Source organism: Schizosaccharomyces japonicus, assembly GCF_000149845.2.
Source record: "Schizosaccharomyces japonicus yFS275 unplaced genomic scaffold supercont5.1, whole genome shotgun sequence".
Classification (NCBI taxonomy): Eukaryota; Fungi; Ascomycota; class Schizosaccharomycetes; order Schizosaccharomycetales; family Schizosaccharomycetaceae; genus Schizosaccharomyces; species Schizosaccharomyces japonicus.
In genome coordinates, this window is record NW_011627860.1 from 3,643,911 (window position 1) to 3,658,032 (window position 14,122).

General features: G+C 46.9%; 5 protein-coding genes across 5 annotated transcripts; 3 read left to right on the top strand and 2 right to left on the bottom strand.

The window, feature by feature from the left end:
* Positions 1-67: 67 nt before the first annotated feature.
* Positions 68-2,543, top strand: SJAG_00290 (transcriptional corepressor Tup11). The gene is made up of 3 exons (XM_002171542.2): positions 68-385; positions 437-521; positions 577-2,543. The coding sequence occupies exons 1-3, from the start codon at positions 262-264 to the stop codon at positions 2,258-2,260; spliced, it is 1,893 nt and encodes a 630-aa protein (XP_002171578.1). The 5' UTR covers positions 68-261; the 3' UTR covers positions 2,261-2,543.
* SJAG_00289 (GTPase activating protein) lies at positions 2,477-6,899 on the top strand. Its single transcript, XM_002171541.2, has one exon. The coding sequence runs from the start codon at positions 2,987-2,989 to the stop codon at positions 6,878-6,880; it is 3,894 nt and encodes a 1,297-aa protein (XP_002171577.1). The 5' UTR covers positions 2,477-2,986; the 3' UTR covers positions 6,881-6,899.
* A 298-nt stretch (positions 6,900-7,197) lies between these two features.
* Positions 7,198-9,044, top strand: SJAG_00288 (protein disulfide isomerase). The gene has a single exon (XM_002171540.2). It carries the CDS (start codon positions 7,298-7,300, stop codon positions 8,822-8,824), a length of 1,527 nt encoding a protein of 508 aa, XP_002171576.1. The 5' UTR covers positions 7,198-7,297; the 3' UTR covers positions 8,825-9,044.
* A 116-nt stretch (positions 9,045-9,160) lies between these two features.
* On the bottom strand, positions 9,161-12,163 carry SJAG_00287 (FAD-dependent oxidoreductase). Its single transcript, XM_002171539.2, has 3 exons — positions 12,059-12,163; positions 11,543-11,884; positions 9,161-11,252 (listed from the first exon to the last, which is right to left on the bottom strand). Exons 1-3 carry the CDS (start codon positions 12,093-12,095, stop codon positions 10,480-10,482), a joined length of 1,152 nt encoding a protein of 383 aa, XP_002171575.1. The 5' UTR covers positions 12,096-12,163; the 3' UTR covers positions 9,161-10,479.
* Positions 12,164-12,663: 500 nt separating this feature from the next.
* Positions 12,664-13,575, bottom strand: SJAG_00286 (S-adenosylmethionine-dependent methyltransferase (N(5)-glutamine); the record flags this gene model as incomplete). Its single annotated transcript, XM_002171538.1, has 1 exon — positions 12,664-13,575. One exon carries the CDS (start codon positions 13,573-13,575, stop codon positions 12,664-12,666), a length of 912 nt encoding a protein of 303 aa, XP_002171574.1.
* Positions 13,576-14,122: the final 547 nt, after the last annotated feature.

Below are 14,122 nucleotides of genomic sequence, written 5' to 3' on the forward strand. Positions count from 1 at the left end.
AGCCCCCGCCTTCCTCATCTGCAACCATTACATCACAGGGACTGCGCTCTCCGCCTCGACCTTCTCTCAACGAAAACCACGTGCTCGCAAAGATAACCTTGATTCTTGGACACCTCGGCAGCTGCTCTCACCCCTTCACCAACCACCGCTGGAAACTTACAAAACGCACGAACTGGGCAGTTTCGTGAGCGTAATTCGCCGTTCTTGTACTGTCTAAAAGAGTAATATTGTCATATATAACCTAAGAGGAAAACTGTCGCGATGTCGAACAACGCTGGCATGCAAAAAGTTCATGATCTTCTGGACGCGATCAAAACGGAGTACGACACGCTTTCTCAACAGGCCAGCGTGTTAAAGAACCGTAAGATTGACTACGAGAGCTCAGGTATGAAAAATTTCGGGACATTCACCTCTACATCTGTTAACGTAGACTCAGTCATCACATCGCAAATCCAGGAGATGCAGCAGATCCAGCACTCGCTATCGGAGCTCGAGACGCAGCACAAAAAGATGAAGGAGAGGTAAGTCCAGACGCGTGCGTGTTCTTTCTGTGCTTGTGTGTTGACACGCTGCTAGCTACGAAGAGGAGATCGCTTCCTTGAAGAAAAAGTTAGAGTCTAAAAATAATGAAACGGCGGGTCTTTCGGCGGCCGACCAGCACTTGTTTGGTAATGACTCTACTGGCCAAGCTACTCGGCCTCAGCTGCAGGCACAGCCGTACAAGCCCGTTCTGTCACAGCCCGGCACAGCTGCTTTCCAAGCAAGCACGCAAAAGCAACCCGTTCCATACACAGCCATTGACGGCTCCAGCGCCATTCAATCCATTCCCACTGTCCAACCACTCAATCATCCCCAAGGAGTGGATTCCCTAGGAAACCCACAGCCTGGCCAGGGAACGGTTCCTGGAGCAGCGACGTTTTCTTCCGGTGGTGCCTTCCAGCAGGATCCTTCGGCAGCCACGGCTGCTGCAAACCTTCCTCCCGGCGGTCCCATGACACAGCCTGTTGGCCCCGGTGCTGCCACCGTGGCACAGGGTGCTTTCTACAATAACAACGCGAACACGAACCCCAGTTCCAACAACAATGTCATTACTAAGCTCGAACAGACTCCCTCCACACCGGCTGAAGTCCCTGCTCCATCTGCCCATGTAGCAGCGGTGGGAAACCCTGTCCCGCCCTCCAACGCCGCTGACGTGAATCCCCAGCAGCAACAGCGACAACCATCACCCGCTGCATCCGCTCCTATTGACCGACGCATGTCGCTGGATGAACGGACGAAAGAGTCTGGTCAGGATTGGTATGCGGTGTATAACGAAAAGATGCCCAAGCGCATGTCTATTGGCTTGGTGCACACTCTGGAACACAAAAGCGTTGTGTGTTGTGTTCGATTTAGTGCAGACGGCAAATACCTGGCTACTGGTTGTAACCGTGCGGCAGAAATTTTTGACGTACAGACGGGACAAAAACTCGCTACTTTTGAGCAAGAAAACACCAATCCAGAGACCGACCTCTACATCCGTAGTGTTGCGTTTAGCCCTGACGGAAAGTACCTAGTCACGGGCGCTGAGGACCGACAAATCCGCATGTGGGACATAGCCACTGGCAAAGTGAAGCACGTGTTTGTCGGTCATGAACAGGACATCTACTCACTCGACTACAGTAGGGATGGCCGATACATTGTTTCCGGCAGTGGAGACCACACCGCCCGCTTGTGGGAAGCTGAAACGGGCAAGTGTGTGCTGACGCTTGCCATCGAAAACGGCGTCACTGCGGTTGCATTCTCGCCCAACAATCAATTCATCGCGGCGGGAAGTCTCGATCAAGTTATTCGCGTATGGTCTATTACGGGAACACTGCTCAAAAAACTCGAGGGACATCGGGAAAGCGTGTACTCCATTGCATTTTCGGCCGATGGCAAGTATCTTGCCAGCGGAAGTCTTGACAAAACCATGCGGCTATGGGAGCTGAAGCTTGACGAGAACGCCAAGACTTGCTCCAAGGCGAGCGCCATTTCGACGTACACTGGCCACTCCAACTTTGTTCTCTCCGTCGCCATTTCTCCCAACGGGAAGTGGGCCGTCAGCGGCTCCAAAGACCGCAGCGTCCAGTTTTGGAATCTGAAAACCGATGAACTCTACCTGACGTTTCAAGGTCACAAGAACTCTGTTATCTCTGTTTGTTTTAGCCCGGATGGCAAACTTTTTGCTACTGGCAGTGGAGACCTTCGTGCTCGTATTTGGTCCATCGAGGATACAGCTTGAGGAGATCTCTAAAGCATATCTATTCTTCTTCACCATGCATCAGATTACCGGCTCATCTGTCGATGGGCCACTTTTCAATGTCGCGCTTCTTCTATCTAGCTCTGTACCACGGGGCACCTTGTTCTTCTTCTTCTATGCACACCGTACGGGCACATTGCATACACACACCCGCACTCCTACACCCCCTCCCTACCGTCCGGCGCCCACTCCAGACTAGCATTTCATTTTATCTTGCTTGTGTCTGTCGCACGCACTCTATTGCGCATCGAACCCCGTAATCCGAGTTTTGTACTTTACATTTTTCGCTGTTAACAATGTTTGTTTACTAGTGGGATAAAGCGGGGGCTAGATGGGGTGAATGGGGGACTTAAGGCTTCCCGTTTTTTCGGAGGCTCGCCCCCGCTTGTGTATGGAGCTCCACTTCCACCATGGCGCCCCCACCTCTTATCGCTTGCCAACACCTGACAGAAACTGCTGCAAAGCAAATCGGTATCAATTCATGACTGCGGAGGAGCCTACCTCCTGACCTTATCAAATCTGCTTGAAACTGCCGCAACTGTGTTACTAAGGCGGTCTCGCGCCTTCGGAAGTCACTTATTCCCCTGCGAACATCCTGGCTAACACCGCAGCAAAAACTGTTATACTGCGGCTGAATTGCGTTTTCAACGGCCTTCTTGGAGCCTTCGTAAATCCAGACACGTCTTACGACACTTTGCTGAAAAAGGAATGAAGTCGGGAGACCCTCAGCAATGGATTTCTGCTGTTTCGTCTGCAAACAGTGAGAACTCTCGGCTAAATTGTTTGAAGAAGATCAAATCCGATGACCAACTGTGTCGATTGCTGCCTGCTACATTGGTTTGGGAGAACACCAAGGATGTCGTGGAAGTTCGAGCACCCTCAAGCATTAAGCATGCAGTACTTCGGGTTTGGACGAAAATGATCGAATGTCAGAAATACTTGCCGTTAGACGACCGTTTGCGGATGTACCACTCGGTTACACAGATTTCTGCAGTCGATGATTTACCGGATGCGATTGAGGTGCTTATTATGATTACTTCACAGGGTTCCGACATCAACGAAATTGCTTGTGACATTACTAAGCTTCTCACACATTGGTTCATTGTGATTTTCCACAAAATCGATGCTCTACGCAGCCACTCACACCTGAATGGGAAGGCTAAGGCGTTCCTGCGGACTCTGACTCAGAGCTTCTACCAATTGCTTCTGTTGTTCACAAACATTGTGCGTCTCCGGTTCTACTTGCTTGAAGAGCTCGATGTATCGGCCATGGTCGCCAACTGCGTTTGGATGTGTAAAAATACGACAAAAGAAAATGACATAGAAATGGCGTTTTCGCTGATTGGATACATTATATCATATGGCTATATTGCTACATCGGTGTTACCCTCTGTTGTGGAGGTGCTGTGCCGAGCAAAGTCGGGTCTCATAAAGAGTTCACAAACAGCTCACAGCCTGATTGACAAGCTGTTCCGCAGCCGTATGAAGTACCATGCCTTCCGATCGCTCATGCAGCTTGTTGACAGTCCAACCGAAACATCGACAATTGCCATCATTGGTGCTATCCGCATCCTTGGCGCTTATGTTGTGCGGCCTCCAGAGACCGTGTACTGCGAACGCAATATGATTTTCGAGTTTTTCCTGAAGGCCATGGAGAGTAATTCGCTTCGTGTCGCACTGGAGGCTTCTCGTTCTTTGTTCGATGCGCTTGGTGATCGTCATGTACTGAAAAAACTGAGTCCTGAGGATTGGAAGTTGTTTGTCAGCGTATTGCTGCGGTCTACTTCCTACCTTCCACATTCACTAAACTACAAGAACAGGAGTATCCAGGAAAAAGAGAATGTTTTAGACATGCTGGCGGCATACAACATGAAGCTTATTTTTGTTATTAAGGAATGCTATGAGCAGCGCCCCACGTATCCCGTTCCCTACGACGAATTTTACCAGTTATTGAAGGTGTCTCTGCCCTACATGGACAAGGAGCTCCACGGCTTGTTCTTCGAGATCATCAGCAAATTTCGTATTCTGTTTCCCTCGAAACCGGATTGGCTCGACGATCAAAAGCTGTTAATGCAGCAATACATGAACTCGAAATTAGATGCAAATGACAAGATGGCTATTATTGACGTATTTAATGAGTCCTTGTTCCACGCGCCTGAGCATCTTCGAGACGAACTTTTCCGAATTACCCTCATTCCACTGCTCCGCACATTGAAAAAAGAATCTCGTCAACACGTCCTCGACAAAATCTTCCAAAGTGTGTGTGATTCTTCTATTTTATTTTCCAGTGATATATTTCAGACCGTATCCAAAGAACTGACAAGCATTGTTCGCGACCCACCATCTGCCGCTCTTCAGTATTGCTGCATTCAGACTTTGATGAGCATGCTCTTTCTGTACGTGCTTCCGCCTACTTTCAAAGCATCTCTTCTTGAGACTCTTGCAAATGTTGTGAGCGAAGTGTCAATCCCACTCAAGTTTCGTATTTTGCCTCTTATTACACTCCTTCAACTTCGAGTATCAACCACAAACTATCTTTTTGTGAACCCTGTCCCAGCGGAATCACGTCTGTTGTTTGAATTTGATGCTCTTCCTATTATTTGGTATGCACCGAACAAAACTAAGTTTTCACATCAGCAATTGTTACGGGATTTGGATTTCTCAAAACTCGATGTGCTGCAGGAGTATCCTCTTAAGGTGAATACAACGGGCTCGCAGTCGGATGAACTACTGACGTTCCCTGTGCATATCTGGATGCAAAGCATTATACGGTTCCAAAAAACGGAAACAAATTGGAATGTGCTAAAATATGCAATCATGAATTTTGCAAATCAATTGCGGAGTATGTCCTTATTTAAAAACGATGCAGAGGGTTTACAACTGGTATTTTCCTTTATATCAGAAGTTATTCAGGGCGAAAAAGTGCTTTCTGCACAGGCGCCGTCTTCTAAAGATGTCCAATTAATGATGGTTACCGTTTCCGAGTTTTTGTCTGTTTTGATGATCTATAAAGATGTTTTGCGCGAGGATGTGAAAGAACAATTTTTCCTCCTCTTAAACTCTCTTATTGGACATAGTGAAAAGGCTGTGGAATCGTGTATTGATGCACTTATCATTAATATTTATGAAATGCCTTCCCATTCACTAAAATATCTGCCCAAATTCTTTACACGTATCATTTCAGCAGATATTTCAGAGCGTACGTTAGTGAACTTTCTTCGCCTACTGCATGTCGTCGGTAACAGTTCGTTACTGGGGCGTGGCTTACCGTTCGCTACAATTAAAGAGATCTGCTTGTTTTGTTTCTCCATTGTTGCCAACCGTAAACAGATTTTGCATAATGCAAAGGGTTTAATGGACCCGGGTACTCGGGTTTTTTCCTTATACATTGTCTCATTTTGCTACCAAATTGTAACAAATATGTTTCTTTCATGCCCTTTGCAAGATCGTGCGGAGCTTTCTCAGTTTTTGCTAAACCAACTGCTTTCAGGCGATGACTCTCGTTTTCTCGAACCATACGAAGTCGTGTTTTATGAGTTTCTACTAAGCTTCACGTACTCTAACGAGCTTGTGGCCGACACGTCTAAATACGAGTACATTGATTTCGATCCCTCTGCAATGCTTTGGCTCTACCGAGGCTGCGTTATCACGATCCTTCAAACTGACGAAGAACTCTTTAAACTACAGGTGCGTCGAATGTCGGGGGTTCAGACGTATGCAATTTCCAGGACTGTTCACTCTCCTCAGACATCGTCTTCGCGTTATGTTCACTTAAAACATTCCCCGACAAAGCATCTGTTGTTTACCAGTAATCTTGACGAGACAACCCCAAGTCACATTTTTGGTGAGCTCATACACACACCGGAGACGGCTAAAACGGAAGAGCCCGTGCTGCTTGACAATAGAGACGAAAGTACTCTTCAGTTACTGGACCGTTTGGATGCTACTGTGGTGCGTCCTGTTGTCCATGTTGCTGTCGCGTTTGCAAACACGGACGCAAAGCATGCAAACGTCACTGTTGGCTGGCAAGTCTTTCATCGGTTGCTGGAAAGCCTTGGCTCCAAAACTTTAAATCCTAACGACCAGGGTGCGACGTATTTTTGGAAGAGCAAGATGTCCAATATTGTGTTTCATCAAATTGACATCGAAAAGGATGCTTTTCCTAGTGCGCTTTATAGCGCCTTCCTCGTTTTTGGGACAGATGACCTTGTCAATAAACTGGCCCAAAAACTGAGTCGATGTAATGTACCTGTACTGCTTAAAGTTTCTCTAGACTCACATTTGGACAACCTCGCGATGTTTGATACGCTATTCCATATGCGTATCCAACTCATCACCACCGGTCTTGACTTGGCGCACCAAGGTTTTTGGAAATTCAACCAAATTGTCTCGGTACACTCGTTACCAGCAATCTTACATTCTTTCATCATGGACATTGGTCTTTACCAGTCCGTTTCCGAAAACTTCTACTACGTGCACCCCTGGCTGGAGCGTCAAAAATGTCTCGAGTCTCTCTACAAGTTGTATAATAAGCGGATTGATCGGAGCGTTTATATGAAGCAATCTCAGAAGGAGACACTTGACTTTACTCTCTACCTCTAACTTGTACATATGCTTATGAATCAATCTCTACGAACATTTTCCAAAACTACCATGAGCACTGCCACTATTGCTATTGTTGCTACTGCTATTAACTGCTACTGCTGCTTACCGTAACCAACAAGCCGACTGTGTCACTTACTTCACCTCGCAGGGAGTTGGACCCCTAAACCCCGGATTAGCCTCAGTGGCTTACGTAATTCTCGAACTTTCTCCGCGTTAGCCCCGCAATTTCGCCTGTTTCCCACAATTCTTCACCACATTGGTGGCAAGTTGTTTAAATCCCCGCAGTGATCGACGCGTTGTGCATTACCCTTACTCAACGAACTATATATAAAGCTGAACGCTGCACTCTTCCCACCCTCTCCCAGCTCCAATCTTTCCTCACCCCACCCAAATAGATCATATTATACCTTAAAAATGAAGAGAGGAGTTATCTTTAACACGTTCTTTGCATTGTTGACTGGTTTGGCCAGTCTCGTGTCCGCTGAGGTTCCCAGCTTGAACGAGGATTCGTTGAATGAGTTGGTTAAGACCGAGCCCTTGGTTATGGTGAAATTCTTCGCTCCCTGGTGTGGTCACTGCAAGAATTTGGCTCCTGAGTACGAGGCTGCCGCTGAACAGTTGAAAGAAGAGGACATCGAACTTGTCGAGGTCGATTGCACCCAAGAGGCCGAGTTCTGTCAGAAGAGCGGTGTTCGTGGATACCCCACTCTCCAAGTTTACCACAACGGTGAGAACGTTGGCACGTACAGTGGTGCCCGTAAGCAAGATGCTATTGTCAAATACATGCAGAAGCTTCTTTTGCCCGCCGTCACCCCTGTCACGAACGAAAACGTGAAGGATTTCATTAGCCAGGACCAGTTCACCGTTGTTGGACTCTTCGACGACGACAAGAAGAACGAGACTTTCACGAACCTTGCTGAGAAGCTCCGTGATGACTATGCTTTCGGTGCTTCCAGTGATGCCAAGGTTGCTAAGGCCTTGAACGTCACCATTCCCGCCATCGTCGCCTTCAACAACCTTGAGGATGGCGAGGCTTTCGTCTACAGCGCTAAGGAGTGGAACGACGATGACATTGTCAAGCACTTGGTCAGCTCTCGCATTCTTCTGATTGATGAGCTTCAACAATCCAACTATGCTACTTACATGCAAGACGGCAAGCCCATGGGTATCGTCTTCTACGAGTCCCCCGAGTCTCGTGAGGAGCTTGTTGCTCTCTTCAAGCCTTTGGCCAAGACGTACAAGGAGAACACCAACATTGTGTTCTTGGACGCCAACCGTTACGGCGGTTTTGCCGAGAAGCTTAACTTGGAGCAAAAGTGGCCTGCCTTTGCTATCCACGATGTTCAGCAACAGCAAAAGTATCCCTTTGAAAGCACTGATTTGACCAACGAGTCTGTCGGCGAATTCCTTGAGAAGTTCGCCAAGGGTGAGCTCACTCCTTCCATCAAATCCGAGCCTATTCCTGAGGAGCAAGACAACTTGTATGTTGTTGTCGCCAACTCCTTCAATGATGTCGTTCTTGACACCACTAAGGATGTTCTCATCGAGTTCTATGCTCCCTGGTGCGGCTACTGCAAGAAGTTGGCTCCTACTTACGAGGAGCTCGCCGACCAATACGCTGGTGAGGACCGTGTTGTTATTGCCAAGATTGATGCTACTGCGAATGACGTTCCTGTCCAGATTTCTGGATTCCCCACCATCATGCTCTTTAAGGCCGACGACAAGGAGAATCCCGTCCGTTACGAGGGTTCTCGTACTTTGGAGGACCTTGTCGAGTTCGTCAAGACGAACGGTGCTTTCGAGGCTGCCCCCGTTCCCATTGAGAAGGAGGAGGAAGCCGCCGAATCTGCCGAGACTGCCGAAACCGCTGAAACTGCTGCTAAGGTCGAAGAAGAGGTGAAGGAGCAAAAGGGAGAGGAGGATGTTGAGGATGAATTGTAATGAACTCGGCTGATGACTTGTCTTGCTTTTCTTATGCGAGACCTACCCACCCCATTCATACCTATATATAGGCCCGTCTTGATGATCATTCTTTATACGCTAAGAGAGGTAACTGTGTCTCTATGACTGTTCCCCCCGACAACGTGCCCCATTCATGGGTGACTATAGCTGACTATGGTTGGATAGTTTCTTAATACTCTGTACGAATAACAAACCAACACTTCTCTTTCGTTTATTTTTATCTAAGTGTGTCACAGGTGGATTGGGTGCGGAGAACGGAAAAAGGCGTTTTGGAATTACGGATTCATCCCACTCTTTCCTTACACCCCTATTGCCTACTGGTTTAAGGCTTCTTTAAAAGTTCTATTCCCTTACTAAAAACGGATCAATGTATAAATAGAAACTAGAAGGTGAAATAATCGTTAATGTTAATATTCGTAAAATAGCACGACAGTAGAAACGGTGTGTGTGTGGGCAACGAGAGACGAAGAACAGCGAGAGCTACTACATCATTTGCTTTTTCAACTGCAGTTGTTTAACGGAATTGGGCCGCTGTTTTTATGGTGATAGCAAGATACCGGCCGACTGCTTTTACGATATAGCAGACAGAATGGTTGTAAACTAGACGTATATCTAGCTAGACGTTGGAAAAACAGAACAGTTAAGTTTTGCAGTGAGGAAGAGAGGGGGACAAAGGCTAAGTTTACAAAACAGAAGCTGTGATCTTTTGGATGTAGGGAAGGCGATACGGTTAGCGGGAAGTCAAGCAAGGTCTATGTGCGTTTTAGTAATACTGCTACACAAGACAGAACGAGTAAGTACACTTTTTGAGGTCTCTGAGAGTTGCACCAAGTATATTATGTGAAGTTGAGTAAGTGTATCAGTATAACCTTAAGCAAACTCCCAAGACGATTTCCTTTCGAAGAGAAAAGAAGCGTCCTTGACAGAATCCCTTTGCAAGAGCTCCCGCAACAAATCCTCCTTCCAGGAAACTGCATTTCTGCGTTTCGACATTTCTGCATTCTGCCCAACGAATCCGCTTCGCATCCCGAACAGGCTGTTATGCTGATGCTCTTGTCTGCCAGTGAATCGCCCATCATATCACAACAAACAGCTGCAGAACACGATAGAAACTGTACACACGAATGTACTGCGGATCGCGTAGATGGAAAAGTAGTGATAGTAGTAGTAATAGTAGTAATAGAAAAAGAAGCAGTAGTTGGTAAGTTGAAGACGCTTGTACGAGACACTGCTTTGTATGAGGTGCTAATTGCCCCGGAAAAAGAGCAAAGAAACGGTTCTGTAAAGAAAAGGAGAAAAACAAGAGGCGATGGTTGAAATGATAATAGAATATAGGGAGGAAACAATGAGGGAAATGAGAGAGGGGAAACATAACTGCAGACCGGCGATGATGACAGTAAAAGTTGTTTCATTTATTCACACAGAACCGTTCATTCCTTTGCAAGCCAAAAAAAAAAAAAGAACAAGAGAGTGTACTGCCATCATCCGAACGGAAACAGCAAGAAAAATAATGGTCAGACAGCAAAAATGGCTTTCAGAAAGAGTTCTTTTCCAATAGTAGGTAGTAGTAGATTGTAGTAGTAAGTTGTAGCTGTTAAAAGAATTTTGTTCGATGTTGAGGACAGGCCAAAAAACTACATGCAGTACTTTGGATCCAGCAAATCAATGCTAGCACTCTTCACCTCTCCATCCAAGACAAGTTCTGCCATTACTTTTCCGGTACCGGGTCCGAGTGTGATACCCCAGCAGCCGTGGGCTGCAGCAACGTATACCGAATCTGTCATTTTGCCCAACATGGGAGCACCTGTTGTATTTGAGATAGGAAGGTAACAGGCTTGTCGAAGTTTTATATCCGACTGACGGAAACATTCGTGATAGTGGTCGGCGCAGCTCTTGATCCACTTGCACTTTTCGTCATTCACTTTTGTCTCTGAGGATAATTCGGGCAGCGGCTCATCGTCAAACTCGCCGCAAATATACATTTCATCCTCACGAGCGTAAAACTCCGGTGCTGCTGTTGTACCATCCTCAAACGTAATTTCCGTAAACGCTGCATTTCCAGATAATTTGAACGGCAGATCAACGAGTATACTGTGAATCCTTGCTCCAGAAATCCGAAGCTCTGGTAGTAAACGGGGTGTCCAGGGGCCAGTAGCTACTATAACATCCGTTGCCTCCATAGAGTGCAGTGTGTGAAGTTCTGCCTCATCTGAAATTTCATCATCTTCATCCGGCTCGTAGGGTTCCTCCTCTAGCAGGCGATACTCTACTTCGTTTTCCTCCACATTCGTAACGTGTCCTTTTATGATTGTGAAGTCTGCAATTTTGGATGTCTCTTTCACCAGAAAGTGACAAAACTTGTACGGGTGCACCTGACCCGTATCTTTTTTCGTTCCCAAACGGGTGACTTGAAACGGGTTAGTAAGTGATCAGTGGGAGAATGCAAAGAGAAATGAAGAGACAACAAAGGTTCGACATGGAACAGATGCTGATGGTCATTGGGGCTTGAGGTACGTAGATACATCGAGGGTTGCTCCGAGGACGCCAAACAAGCCCTCCAATGGACCAGAATGAGTTGGTAAAGAAGAATACCATGGTCAGATTATAAATGTGCAAATCAAAGCACACCATCAACATCGTTTCAGTACGCTGACCCGCTCTGTGGGCCTTCACGTCCACTTTCTCTTGCGCACATACCTTTCTCAACAATGTTTGAATCAATCCATTCAATGGATTCTGGCAGATGGTCGGGCTCCTTGCAATGCTCGTCAATTTTGACAGACCAAGTGTCTAGAGCACGGTAGCCCCATTGTTTTGCACCGTCATACTTTTCTGCAAGCTCTCGATGAAGATTGTATGACAATTTTGCCAGCGAACTTGTGGCCGGTCCATGCCATTCTAACGACAGAAAACCAGACGCTTTTCCAGAAGCCGCAGACGCGATCCCAGAGCTCTCAAAAAGCGTTATAGAGTCCCGAGAGCGATTAAACTTCTCGTGATTGGCAATATAGTACGCACAACACACGCCGGTGATTCCTCCTTCATAGAGTTAGTTTTTTGGTTCAAAAACAGCACCATCATGTAACTGAGGCTGTAAGGTGAATTCAGACGCAAAACCTGTTGTCTGGAGAGGCTTAAACAGAAGTTATTCCTTTCTCACCCGTTTCGCGTCCGTTTCTCCTCGTTCCAATTCGAGCCGACGCCTAAACGTACCGCCTATAATTACAATATTCCTGTTACCGCGATTCATCCGGTACAATGCGTATTAGAAGCCCTTGGATTGAGGTTCGTGTATAACGATGTTGGCAAAGGAAAAAGGTATACCCGACTGATTGGAATGGTAGGCAAGATGCTCGCGGGACAGCCCGTGAGTGGTCCAAGCGCGACGTGGGCTTAGAATGGATCCATTGGCGGGAGATTGTGCCTGTGGTTGTTGATTCGAAAGGAGACCGGGATTAGGCGAAGGAGTTCACCAATCGATTCCGCGCCAGGGCTCCAGTAGCTTCATCGGAAGGCTAAGCTAAGCGAACTTTTGGAAGACCAAAATAAAGTCTAAACGAATTAAAGTTCTCCAAGCGGGGTAACGCGCTTAGATAACCTTATTTATTCTGAATGCCGAAAACAGAAGCAGCAGGCTGAGAACAGAGATGGAGGTGGAGGTGAGGAGTAAGAAGAAGTACGGTAATGGAGAATGTTAGAAAAAGGCTGCAACATTGTAGCAAGAGCTAGAGTGATGCAACCATGTGCTAGTGCGGGGTCCTGGAGGAAACAAATGCAAAATCGAGGCGACCATGGCGGTCAGGAAGGACAGGGAAAGATCAGTAGACGGGGAATTTGTGCGGCTGATGAGGAGGATTGTTGTTTGTAGTTCTCTCTAGAAAAACACACCGTTCAAGACCAGCACTGTCTTTCCAAATGCTAGCATTCCAATGCGGAGAAGCGAGTTGAACAACGCGCTTTGCCTGCTCCTTGTCTCCAACCTCAAACGCAATATACCTCGGTCTGTAAACGGCGGCCCTATGTATCTCCCGAAGCACCTTGCGATAAAACGCATCGCCACATTCGTCTGCACACAATGCAAGCAATGGCTCGTAGCGGCGAACAGACGAACTAGTTACTCGAACCAAATCAGCGTCGGAAATGTAAGGAGGGTTGCACAAGAGTACATCACACCGTGCGACAAAGGGCAGCCATACATCAACTTGCTTTAAAACGTCGGCACGCACGAACCCGACACGGCCTCGACACACCTCTTCACGATTATTGTGTCGGGCGAGTGCCAGGGCTTTCATCGACACATCTATTGCAGTGACATGCACCCGATCATGCAAGGCAGACGCAACAAACTGCGCTATGCAGCCAGAACCGGTACACATATCAACGACTTCCAAAGGTCGAGAGTCGTCGTGAGCTTGCTCGTACAATTGTTTCATATACGGCAAACAGCGCAACACCCATTCGTATGTCTCCCACCGGGGAATGAAAACCCCCTTACGACACTGTAGATTCAGCGGACCAAATGATTCTGAACCCAGAACATACTGTAAGGGGACACCGCGCCCACGTGCTTTGCACATTCGCTGAAGCCGCAGCATTCGAGCGTGACTTTTTACAGAAGGCCCCAGTTCTTCGCACATCCACGTCCATTCTCGGCGCGCTTGTGCCAAAGAACGAGTCGCCCACAGCAATGGAACAAGAAGCGGATTCCTCCGCCGTGCTGTAGCAACCATTATAGGCAATAAACGTGGCGACATAATAGGTATAGAGAAAAAGCCAAGCTTCAGTTCAACACACCAACAAGACGGTTTGATAGCAGGTTTCGCTCACTGGATGCAAAAAGGAATTCTGGTATTAAAAAAGTCTTTGCATAAAGGTTGGCTGAGATATATATAAGTGAGAATGAAAAGGATTGAGAGAGAGTGAGAGAGTGTGTGAGAGAGAAAGAAAAGTATGAGAACATATATAATGTAAACGTGTATGTCAATCTATTAACGGTTCAAGTTAGCAAACAGTGCCAAAACAACCGACTTGAGAGGTCCGAGAAAACGAGAAGCACAAGGTGTGACGAAAAACTGAGGATGAAGAAGAAAGTAAAGACAGATAAAGAGGAAAGAAAATATTTGGAAAAAAAGATACTGTTGTTGCGGTCACGAAAATAATGAAGTCGGCGTGAAACTAATTTGAGGGTGAGTGAAGATCGCGCGAGACACTATGTAAAGGCTGCATGAAAACCGCATGAGCATGACCTTGCACACTGATTATGTACTCCATTTGGGT